Source organism: Ovis canadensis, chromosome 1 (assembly GCF_042477335.2).
Source record: "Ovis canadensis isolate MfBH-ARS-UI-01 breed Bighorn chromosome 1, ARS-UI_OviCan_v2, whole genome shotgun sequence".
Lineage (NCBI taxonomy): Eukaryota > Metazoa > Chordata > Mammalia > Artiodactyla > Bovidae > Ovis > Ovis canadensis.
In genome coordinates this window covers 267,854,866-267,877,165 of record NC_091245.1, presented here as the reverse complement: position 1 = coordinate 267,877,165, position 22,300 = coordinate 267,854,866, and the positions used below count along the sequence as shown (strand labels likewise).

Here is a 22,300-nt window from a genome sequence, read left to right as displayed (position 1 = left end):
CTCTGTCTGCCTTCAAGATGCCTTCCTTATCTTTGGCTTTCATCACTTTGAACATGATGTGTCTTGGTGTGACTTTTGTGTGTTTATTATGCCGCAGCTGCTTAGTCACTTCGGTCGTTTCTGACTCTGTGCGACCCTGTGGACTGCAGCCTGCTAATCTTCTCTGTATACATTTAAATCCTTCTGAATTTGAATCTGTGCCATGGTGTCTTTACTTATAGAAAATTCCCAACCATTTTTTTTTTCAAATATATCTCATGCCCATTCTTGCTTCTCCTTCTGTGACTCCAGTTGTTACCAATTGTATGTTGTATGGTGTGAGTGGCTCAGTTGTTTCCAAAGCTTTTCGATCCCATGGACGGTGGCTCGCCAGGCTCCTCTGTCCATGGAATTCTCCAGGCAAGAATACTGGAGTGGCTTGCTATGTTAGGCCATTTGAAATCACTGCAGGCTTTTGTTTGCTCTGTTCTGTTGGGGGTGGGGCCCATCTTTCCTCTCTGTTTAGTCTGGGTTATTTCCATGGTCTTATCTCAAAGCTCATGGTTCTTCCCCTTGTCTGTACTGAGTCTCCTCATGAGACTGTTGACGATCCTTCATCTCTGTTCCCCTGTTTTTATTTCCAGAATTTCCATGGGCCCCTTCTGTCTCCATCTCTGTGCTCAAAGTCTCCACTCTTTTCTTCATGTTATCTTTCCTCTAGAGGCTTAATATCAATTCGGTCTGACAACCCCAGCATTTGAGTCACATCTGAATCTGGTTCTGGTGATTTTGTGTCTTGATTGTGGGAGTTTTTCCTTCTTTTTTGTGTGTCTTGTAATTACTGAGAGAAAGATACTGTCTGGAGGGCAATAGAGACTGCGGTTAACAGTATTTATATCTGGAAATGGACATTTTTCTTCTGTTTGGCTGCTATTGCAGGGGTCAGGCAGCTACGGGGCTGACTGGCTCTGGGTTTTGTGGTTGCCATGGTTACCTTTAGTGCCCACTGACCTCACATTCCTCAGCATCACCCGTGCTGAGGGTGGAGGATGGTTTGCTGGAAGGTTTTTCTCAGTGTCCCCACTCCGCCTGGAACTCCAGGCCTGCCCTGCGCACCTGCACCATGGGGAGGGCCTCTCTCCAGGATCACTCCCCTCAGTGTGATGGACCCTCCAGCTTGCTTCTGGGCACTGACTGCTCTGGAATGGGGCGTGGCAGGTTGGGCTCACTGTTGCCGTGATGCAGGTTCACATGGACACTGATCTCATGTCCTTGCACTTTGGGGTGGGACTTAGTGACCCTGTTTCCTCTCCAGAGACAGAAGACCACCAAGGGGCTGGGCCTGGATGTACTCTGACAATAACGACAGTGAGGTGATACCTTTAAAGACTTTAGGCTCAGACTTCTATACCCAGAAAGCTGTCCTTCTAATATTGAGAGACTTCTGGTGCGGACAAGACAAACTGAGCATCTATCTGAGGAGCCTGAAAGCTTCAGTCTGAAAGTAAGAGCAGACCGATTAGGGAGAGGACCCTAAACTTAAACACTGGAAAGTCAAAATCCCAGTTTTCTGATGGGTTTAAGAAAAGTTGTAATTTTTAGGTTGTCCAATTTTTCTCATTTGTAGACCGGGATAATGATCATCCCAGCTTTCCACATCCTAGGCAGAACTCACCCTCCACAGGATTTTGCTTCTTGAGTTTTCTTAGAGACCTAATACGTGCTCAAACTTTGTAAATATTCCAAGGTGATGAAAAATAGTACATACAGCTTTCTTTGGCTTCCAAGTTCTCTCTCTATGCATTCAGTTCAGTTCAGTCACTCAGTCGTGTCCGACTCTTTGCGACCCCATGGACTAAAGCACTACAGGCTTCCCTGTCCACCACCAACTCCTGGAGCTTGCTCAAACTCATGTCTATTGAGTCAGTGATAACATACAAGCATCTCATCCTCTGTAGTCCCCTTCTCCTCCAGCCTTCAATCTTTCCCAGCATCGGGGACTTTTCCAGTGAGTCAGTTCTTTGCATCATGTGGCCAAAGTGTTGGAGCTCAAGCTTCAGAATCAGTCCTTCCAATGAATATTTAGGACTGATTTCCTTTAGGATTGACTGGTTTGATCTCTTTGCAGTCCAAGGGACTGACAAGAGTCTTCTCCAGTACCACAGTTCAAAAGCATCAATTCTTCAGCTGTCAGCTATCTTTATAGTCCAGCTCTCACATCCATACATGACTATTAGAAAAACCATAGCTTTAACTAGACAGACCTTTGTCAGCAAAGTAATGTCTCTGCTTTTTAATATGCTGTCTAGGTTGGTCATAGCTTTCTTTCCTAGAAGCAAGTGTCATTTCATGGCTACAGTCACCATCTGCAGTGATTTTGGAGCCCAAGAAAATAAAGTCTGTCACTGTTTCCATTGTTTCCCATCTATTTGCCATGAAGTAATGGGACCAGATGCCATGATCTTGAATGTTGAGTTTTAAGCCAGCTTTTTCACTCTCCTCTTTCATCTTCATCAAGAGACTCTTTAATTCCTCTTTGCTTTCTGCCATAAGGGTGGTGTCATCTACATATCTGAGGTTATTGATATTTCTCTCAACAGTCTTGATTCCAACTTGTGTTTCATCCAGCCTGGCATTTTGCATGATGTATTCTGCATATAAGTTAAATAAGCAAGATGACAAAATACAGCCTTCATGAACTCCTTTCCCAGTTTTGAACCAGTCTGTTGTTCCATGTCCAGTTCTAACTGTTGCTTCTTGACCTGTATACAGATTTCTCAGGAGGCAGGTAAGGTGGTCTAATATTCTGATATCTTTAAGAATTTTTTATATTTGTTATGATCCACACAGTCAAAGGCTTTAGTGTAGTCAATGAAGCAGAAGTAGATGTTTTTTTCCGGGAATTCTCTTGCTTTTTCTATGATCCAATGGATGTTGGCAATTTGATCTCTGGTTCCTCTGCCTTTTCTAAATCCAGCTTGAACATCTGGAAGTTCTCAGTTCACATACTATTGAAGCCTAGCTTGGAGAATTTTGAGCATTACTTTGCTAGCATGTGAGATAAGTGCAATTGTGCGGTAGTTTGAGCATTCTTTGTCATTGCCTTTCTTTGGGATTGGAATGAAAACTGACCTTTTCCAGTCCTGTGGCCTCTGCTGAGTTTTCCAAATTTGCTGACATATTGAGTGCAGCACTTTTACAGCATCATCTTTTAGGATTTGAAATAGCTCAACTGGAATTCCATCACCTCCAGTAGCTTTGTTGTAGTGATGCTTCCTAAGGCCCCCTTGACTTCACATTCTAGGATGTCTGGCTCTAGGTGAGTGATCATACCATCGTGAGTATCTGGGTCATTAAGATCTTTTTTTTGTACCATTATTTTGTGTATTCTTGCCACCTCTTATTATCTTCTGCTTCTGTTAGGTCTGTACCATTTCTGTTCCTTATTGTGCCTATCTTTGTATGAAATGTTCCCTTGGTATCTCTAATTTTCTTGAAGAGATCTCTAGTATTTCCCATTCTACTGTTTTCCTCTGTTTCTTTGCATTGATCATTTAGGAAGGCTTTCTTATCTCTCCTTGCTATTCTTTGGAACTCTGCATTCAGATGGGTATATCTTTCCTTTTCTCCTTTGCCTTTCACTTCTCTTCTCTTCTCAGCTATTTGTAAGGCCTCCTTAGGCAATCATTTTACCTCTTTGCATTTCTTCTTCTTGGGGATGGTTTTGATCACCACCTCCTGTACAATGTTACAAACCTCTCTCCATAATTCTTTAGGCACTCTATCAGATCTAATCCCTTGAATCTATTTGTCACTGTATAATTGTAGGTCATACCTGAATGGTCTAGTGGTTCTCCCTACTTTCTTCAGTGCTCCCAGTTCTGTTTTTGCTGACTATATAGTTTCTCCATCCTTGGCTCCAAAGAATATAATCAATCTGGTTTCAGTATTGACCATCTGGTGATGTCCATGTGTAGAGTTGTCTCTTGTGTTGTTGGAAGAGGATGTTTGCTATGACCAGTGCATTCTCTTGGCAAAACTCTGTTAACCTTTGCCCTGCTTCATTTTGTACTCCAAGGCAAAACTTGCCCATTACTCCAGTTTTCTCTTGACTTCTGACTTTTGCATTCCAGTCCCCTATGATGAAAAGGACATCTTTTTTTTTTGGTGTTAGTTCTAGAACGTCTTGTAGGTCTTCACAGAAACGTTCAGCTTCTTCAGCATTGGTGGTTGGGGCCTAGACTTGGGATTTACTGTGATATTGAATGGTTTGCCTTGGAAACAAACAGAGATCATTCTGTTGTTTTTGAGATTGCACCCAAGTACTGCATTTGGGACTCTTTTGTTGACTGTGAAGGCTACTCCATTTCTTCTAAGGGATTCTTGCCCACAGTCGTAGATAAAATGGTCATCTGAATTAAATTTACTCATTCCAGTTCATTTTAGTTCACTGATTCCTAAACGGTCAATGTTCGTTCTTGCCATCTCCTGTGTGACTATTTCCAATTTACCTTGATTCATGGACCTAACATTCCAGGTTGCTATGCAATATTGTCATTTATAGCATCGGACTTTACTTCCATCACCAGTCACATCCACAACTGGGCACTGCTTTCTCTTTGGCTCAGCCTCTTCATTCTTCTCTGAGCTACTTCTCCACTGATTTCCAGTCGCATATTGGGCACCTACCGACCTGGGGAGTTCATCTTTCAGTGTCCTCTCTTGTTGCCTTTTCATACTGTTCATGGGGCTCTCAAGGCAAGAATACTGAAGTGGTTTGCCATTTCCTTCTCCAGTGCACCATGTTTTGTCAGAACTCATCACCATGACCTGTCCATCTTGGGTGGCCCTACACACAGCATGGCTCATAGTTTCACTGAGTTAGACAAGGCTGTGATCCAAGTGATCAGTTTGGTTAGTTTTCTGTAATTGTGGTTTCCATCTTGTCTGCCCTCTGATGGATAAGGGTAAGAGGCTTATGGAAGCTTCCTGGATGGGAGATACTGGCTGTGGAAGAATCTGGGTCTCGCTCTGATGTGTGGGGCCATGCTCAGTAAATCTTTAATCCAATTTTCTGTTGACAGGTGGGGTTGTGTTCCCTCCCTGTAGTTTCTGTTCCGTTCAGTCACTCAATGGTGTCTGACTCTTTGCAACCCCATGGACTGCAGCACACCAGGCCTCCCATCTATCACCAACTCCCAGAACTTACTCAAATTCACATCCATCCAGTCGGTGATGCCATCCAATCATCTGATCCTTTGTCATCCCCTTCTTCCCCTGCCTTCAATCTTTCCCAGCATCAGGGTCTTTTCCAGTGAGTCAGTTCTTCATATCCAGGTGGCCAAAGTATTAGAGTTTCAGCTTCACCATCAGTTTTTCCAATGAATATTCAGGACTGATTTCCTTTAGGATGGACTGGTTGGCCTGAGGCATTAGTGGTTGGGGCGCCCTGTAGTTTGGCCTGAGGCCAAACTATGGTAGGGGAAATAGAGACCTCCTTCAAAAGGACTTATGCCAAGACTGTTGTATTCAGTGCCCCGACCCCACAGCAGGCCACTGTCGACTCATGCCTCTGCCAGAGACTCCTGGACACTCACAGACAAGTGTGGTTCAATCTCTTGTCGGGTCACTGCTCCTTTCTCCTGGGTCCTGGTGCACACAAGGTTTTGTCTGTGCCCTCTAAGAGTCTGTTTCCCCAGTGCTGTGGAAGTTCAGTAATCAAATCCCACTGGCCTTCAAAGTCAATTTCCCTGGGAGTTCTAAGTCCCTTTGCCGGATCCAGGTTGAGGAATCTGTTGTGGGCCCCAGCACTTTTGCAACAGTGTGAGAACTTCTTTGGTATAATTGTTCTCCAGTTTATGGGTTGTCAGCTTGGTGGCTCTATGGTGGGGCTCACATGCCTCTCAGGTCTGCTGCAGCCAAAGCTCTTGCCCCTGCAGCAGGCTACTACTGACCCATGCCTCCTCAGGAGATGCCCAAACACTCAAAGGCAGGTCTGGCTCAGTCCCACATGGGGTCCCTCGGTCCTGGTGTGCACAACATTTTGCTTGAACCCTCCAAGCATCTCTGGCTGGTATGAAGTTTGATTCTAAATGCGATTTCAACCCTCCCAGTGTCTTGTTGGGGCTTCTCCTTTGCACTGAGTCGTGAAGTATCTTTTTTTGGTGGGATCCAACATTCTCCTGTCGATGGTTGTTCAGCAGTTAGTTGCAGTTTTGGAGTTCTCACAGGAGAAGATAAGTGAATGTCCTTCTACTCCACCATGTTGTAATACAAGGTGCAAGCTTATCGCAAGATTGTTATGTTACTCAGATCTTCTAAATGCTTACTTAGTTTTTGTCATTGTGACATCTTTCAGAAAGAAGATGGACTTTCACACAAATTTTGGTCCAGCCGTCAAGACTGATAACAATACATACACACTAAGAAAGTATGGAAATGTTTATCCCTTACACAAGGAGGCTTTTTGGGGTGAGCAGTGCAAGCCCCTCAAGCTGGTCTAAACATGACTTGAGAGCCAGGAATGTAGAAGCACCTGGGCTTCTGTTGTGTTAGGGGTGGGGCCTTGATGAGGGTTCCGGCACAGGCAGGTGCCTCCTGTATGGTTTGAATTTCCCACTTGTACCAATTTCCAGGCTTTCTTTTCTGTCCGCTAAGATGTGGGGAGAAAGAAAAGACTCAGGGATGAGGCTTCAAAGATGTCAGCAGTTACCTAGAGGGGTGGGATGCAAGGAGGTGGGAGGGAGGTCCTAGAGGGAGGGGATATATTTATACATACAGCTGATTCCTCTCATTGTACAGCAGAAACTAATACAGAAAAATATCAATAACAGATATGCAGATGACACCACTCTTATGGCAGAAAGTGAAGAACTAAAGAGCCTCTTGATGAAAGTGAAAGGAGAGTGAAAAGGTTGGCTTAAAGCTCAACATTCAGAAAACTAAGATCATGGCATCTGGTTCCATCACTTCATGGCAAATAGATGGGGAAACAGTGGGAACAGTGGCTGATTTTATTTTGGGGGGCTCCAAAATCACTGCGGATGGTGATTGCAGCCATGAAATTAAAAGATGCTTGCTCCTTAGAAGGAAAGTTATGACCAACCTAGATAGCATATTAAAAAGCAGAGACATTCCTTTGTCAACAAAGGTCCATCTAGTCAAGGCGGTGGTTTTTCCAGTAGTCATGTTTGGATGTGAGAGTTGGACTATAAAGAAAGCTGAGTGCTGAAGAATTGATGCTTTTGAACTGTGGTGTTGGAGAAGACTCTTGAGAGTCCCTTGGGCTGCATGGAGATCCAACCAGTCCATCCTAAAGGAAATCAGTCCTGGTGTTCATTGGAAGGACTGATGTTGAAGCTGAAACTCCAATACTTTGGCCATCTGATACTAAAAGCTGACTCATTGGAAAAGACCCTGATGCTGGGAAGGATTGAGGGCAGGAGGAGAAGGGGACGACAGAGGATGAGATGGTTGGATGGCATCACTGACTCAGTGGACATGAGTTAGGGTGGACTCCAGGAGCTGGTGATGGACAGGGAGGCCTGGCGTGCTTTAGTTCATGGGGTTGCAAAGAGTCGGACATGACTGAGTGACTGAACTGAACTGAATTACACTTCAATAATAAATAAAAATTTAAAAATAATAAAATAGATAATCAACAACAGTCTACTGCAGCGCACAGGGAACTCTACTCAGCACTCTGTAATAACCTATATGGGGAAGAATTGAAAAAGAATGGATATATGGGTATGTAAAACTGAATCAAGTTGCTTTATACCTGAAACTAATACAACGTTGTAAATCAACTATACTCCAATAATAAAATAAAAATTAAAAATATTAATGGATAAAAAGGGATTCCAATTTTTTCTTTGTGATGATCTTCTGGTCAATAAAGTGAATAACCTAGAACAAGCAAGCAAAAAACAAACAAACAAAAAAACAGAGTCAGACTCCTATTTGCAGTTTCCTACCTGCTTCTTGGTAGAATGGACCTGTTACTAATGTATTGATAATGTATCTCTTTGATGCTGAGGTTCAAGCTCCAATACTTTTGCCACCTGATGCAAAGAACTGACTCATTGGAAAAGACCCTGATGCTGGGAAAGACTGAAGGCAGGAGGAGAACCGGACAACAGAGGACAAGATGGTTGGATGACATCACCAACTCAATGGACATGAGTTTGAGCAAGCTCTAGGAGATGGCGTTGGACAGGGAAGCCTGGCATGCTGCAGTCCATGGGGTCATAAAGAGTTGGACACAACTGAGCAACTGAACTGAACTGAATGTATCTCTCATTGTCCATTTGATGCTTTGTGGTTTGAAATGTATTTTATCTGATATAAAAGTTGTTATAAGCTATAGCGAATTTGCTTTTTATTTTTACCTTTTCTTCTACTCTTCAGTTGTATCTCTTACAAACATAGTTGTACTTTTTTTTAACACATTTGGGAAGCAACTGTCTTTAAATTGAACAACTTAATCCACTAATATCTAGTGTGATTACTGGTATTTATTTATTCTTGGGTTTTTCAGGTAGTGCTAGTGGTAAAGAATCTGTCTGTCAATGCAGGAGACACGAGAGATGTGAGTTTGATCCTTGGGTTGGGGAAGATCCCCTAGAGTAGGAAATGGCAACCCACTCCAGTATTCTCACCTGGAGAATCCCCACGGACACAGGAGCCTGGTGGGCTACAGTCCAAGGAGTCGCAGAGTCAGACATGTCTGAGCACCCAAGCACACACACAGCACATGAGGTAGCAGGTCAATAGCCATTAACAAAACACCATCACTTGGGGCCTCAAGTTCCCTAAAATATCTTCATATACAATATTCAGAATAGAACGTTCATGGAGAAAACCAGAAATCAAATGATCAAAACCAAGGGGAAAGAAATATGTATATATTAATAATAAATCCACTGACATTATTAGATAGGTTTAAAAATAACTGTAAATAATATGTTGAAGGGAATAGTTTATGAGATGGAAATCTTCAGCCGATAAGTGAAATCTATACAAAAATAGAAATTTGTAAACAAAAATGCAATTGTTGAAACTAGATGAGTTTAACAATAGATTAGACACAGTGGAAGAGATGATTCTGAACTGGAAGTTAGGTTAGAAGAAAATAGAAGCAGAGGGAGTGGATTTTCCCAAGAAAATGAGAAATAACTTTCAAACCACTGCAAAAACAACACATCAACAAAATGGAACCAATTAACATAGTCATAAAAACAGGTAAAAGGAAACAGTAGAAATTAACAGAAGATATTTACGTAGCACTTACATGACTTGCACTCTCCTACCTTCATATAGATTAATGGAATGAGGTGAGTGTTAGTTGCTCAGTCGTGTCCGACTCTCTGCGACCCCATGGACTGCAGCCCACCAGACTCCTCTGTCCATGAGATTTTCTAGGCAAGGATACTGGAGGGGGTTGGGTACCATTATTGAGCCATTGCACAGGGAAGTTGAGGCACAAGTTTTGCATCCAAGGTTACCTGGTTAGTAAAAGCAGCAGAGCAAGGATGAAAGCAAAGGAAATTATACTAGCTCTAAAATGAGAAACTAGAACAGAATATGTAATATAGTAAGAATATATAAATGGTGCTCAGTCACTCAGTCATGTCCGACCCTTTGCAACTTCATGGACTTGAGCCCATCGGGCTCCTCTGTCCACAGAATTTTTCAGGTAAGAGTACTGGAGTGGGTTGCCATTTCCTAATCCAGGGCATCTTTCCCAACCCATCACTTGTTTCCTGCATGGGCAGGGTGTTTCTTTACCACTGGCGTCACCTGGGAAGCTGATACATTGTGTGTGCGTGCGAATTAAGTTGCTTCAGTCATGTCTGTTTGCAACCCCATCATACCAATCATCAAATACCTGAAAAGGAAAACCACTTCCTGTCTTTCCGGGATCTTCACCCCTCAGAAAAAGTCTTTTCTGTTTTGGCAGCTATCTGGTGTCTTCAGATTTTTAAAATATTTTTATATACATTTTCTGGTGGTTCAAAACCATAATAGTTTTATAATTTGCTTCATAAAAAACTCAACATATGAACATATTTTTCCTGTTATCAACCTTTTTTTTATACATTTAATAGTGGCATAGCTGTTCATTATATGAATGAACTGTAGTTTAATTCCTTTTGTAACACATTTAGATACTGTATTTCATCAATTCAAACCTGTAACCTGCATAGTTTAATGTGTCTGTGTTAAAGGAAACAATGTCATATTTTATAGCTGCTGGTGTCTTAAGAGTCACTGATGGGTCCGAACACTGCCTATCTGAAAGTACACCACAGCCAGTCATCTGGGGGCAGGGGGTGATTCTGGTCCCAGATGTCCACCTCTGTCCTGGAAGGGGCAGGATCGAGAGACTCCCTTCTCCAGGAAGCACCCCTTGAGCTGGCCACTGTGCCAAGATCCTCTGGAACACCGCTGGTCACATTCCAGGACGACAGGGGCCAAACTTTTGGACCTGGCTGAGATGGGAGCTCAGGTCTGACCACACCTGTCAACTGAGAGACTTAGTCTGTGATGTGGCAGCTCCATTCTGGGGCGCTCTTTCCCCCTCTCCCATTGATTTTGACAATGTTTTGTCAGTGTTCTCTTTTCTCAAATAATTAAAAAATATTATTTCGGCTGCTTCAGGTCTTAGTTGTGGCTCATCTTCTTTGCATCACTCGGGAGCTTTCCTGGCACCTCATGCAGGCTCACATCCAATAGGATCTTAAGTTTCCCCAACCCAGCAATCAGCATTGCCTGCATTGCAAGGCAGATTCTTAACCACTGGACCACCAAGGAAGTCCCAAAAAGTGAATTTTTAAGAGTCAAAAACGGTTAGATTAAGGTCCATGAAAACTTGGCTTTATGGCCTTTCGATATTGACAGGAAATGCGCTAAACCCAATGGGCTAGATCACTGTCTCCCCAGGTGCTCAGCTTCCACTGGCCAGGCTCAGAAGGACCCTGAAGAGGGCTGGACAAGGGGAGAGGAAGGAGCCACACACATTCAGGGAGCACAGATCGCAAAGTGGGTGGAACTAGAGACTTTTCCACCACCCCGAGGCCCTCTTAGAAAGGCCTCTTGATGCCTCTGTTCACCCGAAGCTCAGGGTGGAGGCAGCGGACTTTGGAGCCTGCGTGGCCTTGCTGAATGAACACACCATATGTCCTTTGTGGACGGAGCTGCCAGGTGGGTCGGCCTGGTAGGCATTCTTCCTCACTCCCACTTCCTCATGACCTGACCTTCGGCTCCTCAGTGGAGGTTAGCTGGCTTTTCCTAGTAGCGTTGGGTCCCTTCCAGAGCAGCTCTTTCACTCAGGTCTCCTGGGGCCACTGTGGAGGTGGTTCTCCTGGCTGGCTTTATTTTCCTTGTTTCCTTCTGAGAAAGGCACGCACTATACGGGAGTCAGTGAGTGCAATGGGGTTTGGCTGGTGGAGCTGCGGTAGGTGAGTGGCCAGTTTGGGAGACGGGGACTGAAGAGGTGAACCGGCCATTCTCAGGCTACAAGATCGGGTGTCAGGCCTCATGGCTTGGATCTCTGTGCACCCTTGGGGGTCCCAGTGCGCCCCCTCGGGGTCCCCGCGCGCCTTCCAGCGGCTCCCCGGACCCTCGCGGCCCCGGGCACCTCTGAGTCCCAGCGCCCCCTGCCCCACAGCTTACCCCACGCCACCCCAGCTGCCCTATGCACCACCCCTGACCTCGACCCTAGCTGCTCTGTGCGCTCCCCGAATCGCAGCGCGCCCCTACTCCTCCAGCGGCCCCAGGCCTCGCTGCCCGGAGCACCCCCGAAGGCCAGACGCCTGACCGCGCAGGACCCGCCCGGTGACGCATTTCCAACAGCCAGGAACCCTGGTCGGCCGGGCACGCGCGCCGACGGCCGGGAGCGCGCCTCGTGCACGCGCGACTGCCACGTGACCCTCGCCGGCCAACCTGCGCGCAGGGATTTGGGGGCAAAGCGCGGCCCCGCGAGCAGTTGCGGCGGGAGAGCGGCGGGCCGAGAGCGTGAGTAGCTCGCCTGGGGCTGCCTGCCGTCCCGCTGCCCTCCGAGCGCAGCCATGTCCGAGGAGAAGCCCAAGGTAAGGGCCGGCGGGTGGGGGTCGGGCCGGACTCAGCCCCCACGCCCGCGCCGCCCCCGCGCCCGCGCTCCGGGCCCCGCCGCCCTCCGCCGCCGGCCGCCGGGACCCGTGCCGAGCCGCGCCGCTGGGCCTCCCCTCCCCCCTTCTTCCTTCACCCCTCCCCCACGCCGCCGTGCCCCGCTCGGTTCCCATCCCCCCGCCCGGTCTCGCGCCCCGCCCTCCTCCCAGGCCCCGCCCCTACCCAGACCCCGCCCCTTCCAGGCACCGCCCCTACCCAGACTCCGCCCTCGCGTTCCGACTCCGCCCAGCTCCTGCGTCCACTGTTCGAACTCCACCCCTCGGCTCCAACCCGGCCCGCCGTGCGGGGAGCCCCGCCCCGTTGGCCCGAGTCTGGTAGAGCCGGAGCTTCTAGTCTGGAGCCTCTCCATCCGCCAACATCGCCCGCGTCCCCAAACCCTGTCTGGGGCCGTTCCTCCCCAAGACCTCTTCCTTCGCCAGGACCCTCCCTAACTATGCCCCTCACGGGGACCGGCCAGCCTGGGCTCTACTGCTCCGCGTGCGCGTGGTCCCCTCCTCAGTCCTCGCTGCGGAGCGCCGAGAGGGCGCAGGCTGGGCAGGGGCTCCGAGAGGCCTGACTTGTCTGGATCCACTGCGGCCCCTTGGGTGTGCGCCCATCCCGCGTCGCCGCTGCCGGGTGTGCGCTCTGCAGTCTGGTGCCGTGGCCGGCAGGCCTCGCGAAGGTCCGCGGTCATGAACATTAGTCTTGGAAATGGGTTTCTGGAGCTTTTCGTCTGCACTCTTGCTCTGCGCGCAGCCTCTTACCCCGCTGCTGTTGCTTGGAGATCGCACCCTAGTGCGTACGGGAGGCAGAGCCGGGCTGGGTGCGCCTGCACGGAGCCCCTGGACGGGATCCCACGGTGGGGCCCCGATGGACGCGGCCCTTTCCGCCCTGGAGCCTCCTCGGAGCTGCCTTTGCTTTTCCGGTGGGGGTGGGAGCAGATGTAACTGCCTTTCCTTATGCCCTCTAGGTGGTCTCCTCTTCCTGAGTTTAAATGCAGTGAGATAGTGAAATACGCCCAATACTGATCCTTTGGGTGTAACACTCCCACGTGTTCAATGTCCAAGGCCTAGTTCAGTAGAATTAACTTGTTTTTAACTGCTTCCAAGATAGCAAGCTGGTTGTGCCTCACGCCCCACCCTTGTCTTCGGTGGCCTCGGTTCCTGCCGGGCTGCTCTGGCTCAGATATGCTCTCTCCTTCGGGCGTGGAGGGGAGGGGTAGGAGGCACACCCCAGGCCATCTTGGTGCAAAGAAAACCTTGTGGACCAGTTGGGAAGACAGTTTGCCTCCCCTGGAGAGTCCAGGTAGGGGACTGACCCGGTGAACCCTGCTCTGGTTTTCAGGGTTTCTTCCTTCCCTTTCCTTTTCCCCAAGTTTTGATGATTAGGGACTCACCCCGGGTCTGGCCTTCCTCTGCCTGGTTTGTAGCCACCGCCCTCTTTCTGTTTGTGTTCTGGTCCCTGCATCTCTCTGTTTTAAACACACCGATATTTTTTCATTAAAGTAAATGCATCATCTGTCTATGTGCAAAAGAATGAAGTTGGACCCTTCTCAACACTAAATGCGAAAATTAAGATGGATCAAAGACCTAAATGAAAGAATTAAGACAATATAACTTTAAGGTGAAAGCATAGGACAAAAACTCCACGACATTGGACTTGGTGGTGATTTCTTGATTATGACACCAAAGACACAGGTGTCATAAAAAAAAAACGACTTACGAAAATTTAAAAATTTTATACATCAAAAGACACTGATAAAAGAACAGGGTAAAAATGCAACCACAGAAAAGGGAGATGATATCTTCAAACCACTATCAACCCAAGGAAACCCACAGAAGACTGCCAATAAGAAAGTAATTTGGGGTGTTAGGAATTGTGATTTGGGAGACACAGATTTGGGTAAACCAAAGAGCTTTCTGGGTAAGAGAAAGAATCAGGGGCTTACAAAGGCAAGAGCCACAAGGCTGAACTCTGACATAAAAGAAATGTGTGTCCCGAAGGGGTGGCTGTCACGCGTTGTTTCAGGGTCAGGGTCCCACAGGCGTCTCGAGTTTTGGGCAGGTATCCTGGATGCTTCGTCAGGATAGGATGTGGTCACAGGTCAAACTCCATCCTGGTTGAGATGAGCGTGAGTCCCGTCCTCAGTGGTCTCTGGGTTCTGTCTGAGGGGCTCTCTGAGCAACACCGACTCCCTTTTGATTTTCCTTCTACATTGCATATCTCGTAAAGGATCAATATTTAGACTATATAGAGAACTCCTAAAACTCAACAAGAAAATAACTGACCTCATTAAAATAATGATCAAAAAAATCTGAATAGACATTTCTCCAGAGAAGACATACAAATAGCCAAGAAGCTCATGGAATGATGCTTGATATCACTGATCAGGGGAATGCAAACAGAACTACGACGAGATGCTGCCTGACGCCCATTAGGATGGCTCCTTTAAAAATCAAAACAGAGAGCAGCAAGTGCTGGAGAGGGTGCGGAGAAGTTGGAATTGTTGGTGGGAATGTCAAATGATGCAGCTGCCATGGAAGAGAGAATGGAAGTTCCTCAAAGAATTAAAAGCAGAATTTCCATATGATCCAGCAGCTCTACTGCTGGGTGAAAGTGTTACTGGCTCAGTGATGACCAGCTCTGTGGACCCACAGACTATAGCCCGCCAGGCTCCTCGTCCATGGAATTCTCCAGGCAAGAATAACTGGAGTGGGAGCCATTTCCATTTCCAGGGGATCTTCCCAACCCAGGAACTGAACCCAGGTCTTCTGCATTGCAGGCAGATTCTTTACCACCTGAGCCACCAGGCAGGCCTGGTCTATTCAGGCTTAAAAAGGAAGGAAATCTCGACCCTTGCTACATCAGGGATGAACCTGGAAGACATTATTATGCTGATTGATGTAAGGCAGTCACAAGAGGACATATACTGAAATTCCACTTAGAGGAGGTCCCTAGAGGAGTCAGATTCATGGAAGCGGAAGAATGGTGGTTGCCAGTGGCTGGGGGAGGACGAGTGAGGGTTTAATGGGGACAGAGTTTCAGTTTTATAAGATGAAAAGAGTTGTAGAGATGGATGGTGGCGGTGGTTGTATTTTATACTATAAATTGTACACTTAAAAATGGCTGAGGTGGTAAATTTTATGTGTATTTTAACACAGTGAATAAGCAGCAAAGAAATAAAAGAATAAATGGATAGGAAATCATATCTGTAAATGCAAGGAGGTACCCTGGATTGGATTCTGGAACAGAAAAATGGTATTAGTGGAGAAAAATTGTGAAATACAAAACAGAAAGAGTATTAGTGGAAAAACTGGTGAAATACGAAAAAGCTTGCAGTTCTGTCGCTAGCGGTGTGCTAGCGTTGCGTTCTTGGGCAGGAGGCACACTGTAGCGCGTGAGATGCTAACACCAAGGAGACCCAGTGGGGCGTGTAGGAGCGCTCTGCCTCTGCATGGCAACTTTTTTGGAAATGTGGGATTTTTAAAAAATAAAACCTTTATTTGAAAAGATGAAAAAGCAAAAGCATCCTTGGTTTCTGGGGAGTGGTGAGGTGCTGATTTTGGGACCCCCCAGCTTCATCAGATGGGGGCTTGTTGCTAGAGTCTTGCCTACTGGGACCACTTCTCAGAGCCAATCTGAGCTCCCCTACTCTGCCTCCAGGGGCCTCCTTTCCTTTCCCCTCCATGTGGCGGGGAGCAGGTCCCAGGGCTTGGACGGGGGAGCAGTGGGGAAGGAGAGCCCCAGGAAGAGGAGAACTTGGCTGGGATAGCACACAAACCCACTTTGGGCTCCATCCAGACTATGCAGATTGACTTAGGTCAGCTTCATCATTTTGTGAAAAAGCAGAGACTCCTCTTTTCCCCAGCAGTGTGCTCTCAGAACACCAGCTTCTTGCATCAACTTCCAGTAGTTTCCAAGGACCAGAGACCTTGTTGATTGCTCAGCAGCTTGGAGCGTCCCATGGGTCATGTCAGGATGGGATAGGGCGGTGACCCCATTCAGGTGGGACTGGCGACCCAGGACACACTTGAAAGTGGCCCTCCCTGGGAGGCAAGCGGGGAAGCCGCGGGCAGTCTGGACCCTGCTGCGCAGCCTGCTGTTCTGGCCAGAAACGTCTCTGGTATCTGACTCACCCTCACACTTGAGTATAAGTCACTTGTGCTCCACTCTAAGAGCAACCTTACAACAAAGCCAGGTCTTCTCTCTCTTGTTTTCTGGTGTTACGCAGACTTTTTTCCCCTTAAGCCGACGTTTGTGACAAACGCGAGGTTGTCAGGGCATCTGCCTGACTCAGCAAATAGAAGTTACAAGTCAGTTCGGTATAGGAATACGACAGACACACCAGTGACTGAATTGCTGGGGTCGTTTAGGAAGCAGTGGTGGTTGTGGGGTGACAGGTGGAGGCCCAGATGCATGTCTCTTTGCAGGAGGGAGTGAAGACGGAGAACGACCACATCAACCTGAAGGTGGCCGGGCAGGACGGCTCCGTGGTCCAGTTCAAGATCAAGAGACACACGCCGCTCAGCAAGCTGATGAAGGCCTACTGCGAGCGCCAGGTGTGGGGAGGGGTGGTGGAATGTGCGTGCAGGGGCCTGTGTGTGTGCTCATGTGCGGCCAGGCTGGCCGGGCTTCCCCGGGCGGGGCAGCTGTCTGGTGCTGTTGGAATCTGAGCAGTGGGTTCTCACGGATTCCATCCCTCCTCCTCCGTGTCTGTGGAGACACTGCCCTGGCAGTTTGCTCCAGACACACTTAATCAGTTCAGTTCAGTTCAGTCGCTCAGTCGTGTCTGACTCTCTGTGACCCCATGAAACGCAGCACGCCAGGCCTCCCTGTCCATCACTAATTCCCGGAGTCCACCCAAACCCATGTCCATTGAGTCGGTGATACCATCCAACCATCTCATCCTCTGTCCCTTTCTCCTCCTACCTTCAATCTTTTCCAGCATCAGGGTCTTTTCAAATGAGTCAGCTCTTCGCATCAGGTGGCCAAAATACTGGAGCTTCAGGTTCGTCAGTCCTTCCAGTGAACACCCAGGACTGATTTCCTTTAGGATGGACTGGTTGGATCTCCTTGCAGACCAAGGGACTCTCAAGAGTCTTCTCCAACACCACAGTTCAAAAGCATCGATTCTTCGGTGCTTAGCTTTCCTTATTGTCCAATTCTCACATCCATCACTTCCCTTTATTTACTGCTTTACAAGACAAAGCCACCTCACTGGCGACCTCCCATGGTGATCAGAGACAGTGAAGCCCAGCGCGCGCTGTGTGTGTGTGTGGGGGGAGGGGTGTGTGTGTGTGTGGTGTGTGTATGTGGGTGTGTGTGTCGGGGGGTGGGTGGTGTGGGGGGTGTGTGTGGGGGTGTGTGTGTATGTGGGTGTGTGTGGGGTGTGTGTGTGGGTGGTGTGGGGTGTGTGTATGTGAGTGTGTGTGTGGGGGGGTGTGTGTGTGGGTGGTGTGGGGTGTGTGTGTATGTGGGTGTGTGGGGGTGTGTGTGTGTGGGTGGTGTGGGGTGTGTGTGTATGTGGGTGTGTGTGGGGGTGTGTGTGTGTGTGTGGGTGGTGTGGGGTGTGTGTGTATGTGGGTGTGTGTGGGGGGGTGTGTGTGTGTGTGGGTGGTGTGGGGTGTGTATGTGTGGGTGGTGTGGGGTGTGTGTGTGTGGGGCGTGTGTATGTGTGTATGTGGGGGGGTGTGTGGGGTGTGTGTGTGGTGTGGGGTGGGTGTGGGGGGTGTGGGGTGTGTGTATGTGGGTGTGTGGGGGTGTGTGTGTGTGGGTGGTGTGGGGTGTGTGTGTGTGTGGGTGGTGTGGGGTGTGTGTGTGTGGGGGGGTGTGTGTGGGGGTGTGTGTGTGGGGGTGTGTGGGGTGTGTGTGTGTGGGGTGGGGTGGGGGTGTGGGGTGTGTGTATGTGGGTGTGTGTATGTAGGTGTGTGTGTGTAGGGGTGTGTGTGTGGGGGGGTGTGTGTGTGGGGGGTGTGTGTATGTGGTGGGGGTGTGTGTGTCAGACTGTGCCCTGGGGCCCCTGGTGCTCTCCACAGGAGCCAGTCCTCTGGGGGGGATTCGGAAATCCTTGACCTTAGTTTCCACCCTTAGCTTTGATAACCCTTGCCTTGTCCTGTTTGTTGTTACTATTAAAAACACCTAAAAAAGCTCCGTGCCTTCCTCTTTTTTTCCCCTCTTTTCAGGCTTTGCTCTTCAGAGGAGGTCACTGTCAATTCCAGCTTTTTTTTTTTTTTTCACTTCTTCTTGGTAAATATACTTGTGCTTCTGTTTCGTAAATTTTGGATTTTGGAGACTATTTTTACCTGTGAAAGGTGGGACTTCTGCTCTGACCCATGGTCCACACAGCCAGCCTCTGCCCCCGCACACAGCCCCCTCCCTGCACCCAGCCTGCTCTGGAATCTGCTGCTTTTGTGACCAGGCAGCCACCCCAGCCACATAGCAGGTTGTGCTTATTGCTGGCTCTTGTCTGAGTCCTGTTGTTGTTGGTCTGGTGGTGGCTGTGTGTGTCAATTTCAGGGTGTCCCGTCGTGACTTTATGCCCTGCATTTCCTGCTGTGCTGCACTGTCTCCCACCCGGGCCCCTCCCTCCTGCCCCACCTGGGCTGCTTCTCTGCGGTCCTCCCAGAGCCTCCCGGGAATCCTGCCCACGTCCTTGGCCCCCGTCCTGGACTAATCTTTCTGGACTAATCTTCTTCCCGTCTTGATAAAGCATATCTTCCAGTATCTTGCTCGGAAAGCATATGAAGAATACTGCTTCTCTGAACGTGATTTGCTTTATAAACCTTCACACTTGAGTAATTTGACTGCACGTAAATTTCTAAGTTGAAATTCATTTTCCTCTTTTGGAGTTCCTGCATCATACTCTTCTAGTTTCCCCCATTTGTGTGTAAAGTTCAGTGACGCTCTGATTCTTGGTCCTTTGTTGTAATGTGGTTTATCTCTGCTAGCTTTCAGGACTTTATTCTTGGGCTTTTAGGTAGGCATTTTTGTCTTAGACTCTTCCGGGCACGTTCTTGGCCTTTTGGTCTAGAAGCTCAGTTCAGTTCAGGAACTGGACCTTCTGTCAGTCAGAGACAGTTTGTGTCCCTCTCCAGTGGGATTCCATCCGATTTAGTCATCTGTGCCAGGTGTGTGCATCTGGGTCATTTCCTCCAGCTGTGCATGGGGTTTGTCGCTGTTGGTCTCCTTTCTGGGAGGTTTTCTCGACTTTGTGTTCCCACTTTTTATGGGTGGTCTTGTGTCTGTCATGATTTCCGATTTTCAAAAGTCCTTGTTCTTCACTGTTTTTTGTGGCTCCCTTTTCTGGGGGGGACTCTGTTGTTTTCTAGCTGCTTCAGAGCTTCAGGCCCACTGGTGAGACTTTGTAGTCAACTGGGTCATAAACCTGTGTATTCACAAGTCTGGTGTTTTGATGAATGTGTGATTCTTTTTGAACTAATGTGTTAGCAGGAAATACTTACACAGTGATAACTGCTTTTCTTTTCAGGGCTTGTCAATGAGACAGATTCGATTCAGGTTTGATGGACAACCAATTAATGAAACAGACACCCCAGCACAGGTAGGAACCCAGCAGGTCGGCACTCAAGGGCTACTCCGACCTGTGTGTGGCAGCTGCCAGCAGGAACGCTCACGTTTGAGAGTTACTGATCGCTGTTCATATGGAACACTGTACATTTTCTTTCCTTTTTTTTTTTCCGTAGCCTGCTGCATGGCTTATAGTTCCTGACTAGGGATTGAACTAACGCCCCTGCAGTGGAAGCGCAGAATCCTAGCCACTGGATGGCCAGTGAATTCCCCTTACATTTTCTTAACGGCTTAGATTATTAGATTTTGTAATTTTGAGGTTTAGTTTTCAAATGAGAAAAATGTACTTTGTCAGCCTCATCTGTGTTGGGAGAAGGAGCAGGGGGGCTGGGTTCTAGCTGAGGTGGTCCAGGGTCACGGCCGAGGCCCAGCGTCCTCACCCCCGACCCCCACCCCCACCCCTACTCCAGCTGAGCTGGGCAGATATGATCACCACCGCATGTTGTCGGGACACTGGCCCTGCAGCGTTAGTCTGCAGCTACATTCCCGCCTCCATGTCCTGCCCTCTGAGCACTGACGCCAAGGGGCATGAGTGGAGAGGGGTGCAGTGTGCTCCGTTTCCTCCAGCATCAGTCACCACGTGCATCTCTGTCAGGTCCGCTCGTCGCTCCTCATGGAGGGAGAGCCTGGGGTCCAGGCTGCATCCCTGTCACTTGTTAGCCAGACGACTGTGGAGTTGAGTGTGGGGAGAATCAGCCAGGCTTCAGTGGGAAATGGCTGCTCTGTAGAGGTTTCATCTCTGCTCCTGTGGGGAGCCGCATGCCCCTTACACAGAGGGAGGGGGCAGCCATGGGCTCCCCCAGCCTCTGCGCTGATGCGCGTGCTGGGTCATGTCTGCAACAGTAGTCCTCCCCCTGCCCTCCCACCCCCCTCAGGGGTACTGCTCTTGATTTCTGAGCAGGATGCTACTCGACGGGATGGGGAGGCCAGCAGGGACCCCTTTCTTTGGGACGGAGTTGACTTTGGCAGCACCCGTGTGGACTCCACTCCTCACCTCTGAGGTCCCCAGGATTCTGGTCACTCCTAGCTGAAATCTGATTTTGTATACTTCTCAGTAAAACTTGAGACACTTTGCTTTTAACGGGACTTAGTTTCTCTGCCAGTCAAGGCCCTAGTGTTGTGGATTCTTTAGGAGAACTTGGGGAAGAAGTGAGCTAACTGGAAAGCCAGAGCTGAGTCTCTGTTCTCATGTGCCGACTTGAGGGTGGGCTCAGGTGCGTGGGGGCGGGTCCCCCCCCAGCATAAGAAAACACTGACACGCCTTCTGTGCCTGCAGCTGGAGATGGAAGACGAGGACACCATCGACGTGTTCCAGCAGCAGACGGGGGGCTCCAGGGTGGCCAGCTGCCTCTCGGGGAGCGACCTCTAGAGCCCCCATCCCCTTGTGGCACTGTGCTGTGTTTGCTATTGAACAGTGGACGTGTGGCCAAGCCCATCAGCAGGGAGGCTCGGACACCGAGGACATTCCCCAGAAGGACTTTGCTCTGATGCACTTGAGTGCCACCTAGGCCCATCACCTGGTACCTGTGTTTGGGTAAAATGCGTGGTGAGGGACTTGGGCTCTGTTTTTACTTGTTTTTTCTCCCTCCTATGACATTTTCTCCAAGCTTGTGGCCTGAATGCCTGCTTTCTGTCTAGATGGGGATCTCACTCCAGGTGTTGACCCTCCTCATTCCAATCATGGAGAGAGCGTCACTACTCTGGGGGTGCTTCTGTGGGGCGAGTTTTGGGGTCATGGTTGGTATGGGAGATACACTTTCACTTACTATTTCTTGCGGGCACAGGTTTTTTTAATGCTAAATATTAAAAACGTAAGCTTTGCCAGAGCATAGTAAAGTTGAAGGGAAAATACTGGAATGTTTCTTATAAGGTAAGAAGTTTGTCAGTAACAGCCCCGGGCGGGGTCTGGGGCCCTGGACCCATTGCCACCAACTGCCGGTGACGCTGCTTGGACACAACAAAAATGGGCTTTTCCCCATTTCTTAACAGAGAAGAAAGTAAGTCCCACACGTCTGCTGTGGTCACAGTGCCAGGGCCTCAGATTTCCTCCAGTATTTGCTTCTGATGAGTAACAATGGTCTGTATGTAAACAAGGAAGATAGAATATTGCTGATTTTGCTGGTATGTTTTTGTGTAAAAGAGCTGCTTCAGAGTGTGGCTACAAGTGAGAGATGCCCCCGGGTTCTCCCCGAGGACCGTGCTCTGCTCCCCAAGTTGGTATGGAGCTTATGTTACGTGTGATTTCAGTTCTGTGCATTTTGGGGTCTGTTTTGGTTAACCTCTAATGATTGTCCTGTTGCCCTTCCGTGTGGACTCACTCCTGTCTGATGTCCCGTGGCTGCCTGTTTTGGTCACCTGGGCAGGACAACCACCATCTCCTGCTCCCCTGAGACCTTGCTGGAGAAGTCTGCACTTCCTTTGTACCTTGCTGTTTGGGCACAGGCAGGGTGTGTGCGGCTCTGTTGTGTTTATCCCCCAATTTGTACATTATTTGTTGTCCTTTACTACTGTCAACAGTAAATATAGTTTGGTATTCTGTCTCTCGGCTCCTATTCTATACTGCATTTGGAGATTGGACATCCTGTCA

General features: G+C 48.6%; 2 protein-coding genes and 1 long non-coding RNA gene across 3 annotated transcripts in view; all 3 read left to right on the top strand.

The window, feature by feature from the left end:
• Positions 1 to 3,528: 3,528 nt before the first annotated feature.
• Positions 3,529 to 22,300, top strand: part of UBE2G2 (ubiquitin conjugating enzyme E2 G2) — a 47,990-nt gene continuing 29,218 nt past the window's right edge. Inside the window, exon 1 of the mRNA XM_069566600.1 lies at positions 3,529 to 3,533. Within this exon, the coding sequence (XP_069422701.1) occupies positions 3,532 to 3,533 (2 nt within the window). The 5' untranslated portion in view covers positions 3,529 to 3,531. The remainder of the gene's footprint in view (positions 3,534 to 22,300) is intronic.
• On the top strand, positions 4,362 to 8,344 carry LOC138427253 (uncharacterized). The gene is made up of 2 exons (XR_011251942.2): positions 4,362 to 6,450; positions 6,813 to 8,344. It is a non-coding gene; the product is annotated as an uncharacterized lncRNA (long non-coding RNA).
• SUMO3 (small ubiquitin like modifier 3) lies at positions 11,392 to 22,246 on the top strand. The gene is made up of 5 exons (XM_069566608.1): positions 11,392 to 11,441; positions 11,751 to 12,071; positions 16,560 to 16,688; positions 19,616 to 19,687; positions 20,990 to 22,246. The coding sequence occupies exons 2-5, from the start codon at positions 12,051 to 12,053 to the stop codon at positions 21,080 to 21,082; spliced, it is 315 nt and encodes a 104-aa protein (XP_069422709.1). The 5' UTR covers positions 11,392 to 11,441; positions 11,751 to 12,050; the 3' UTR covers positions 21,083 to 22,246.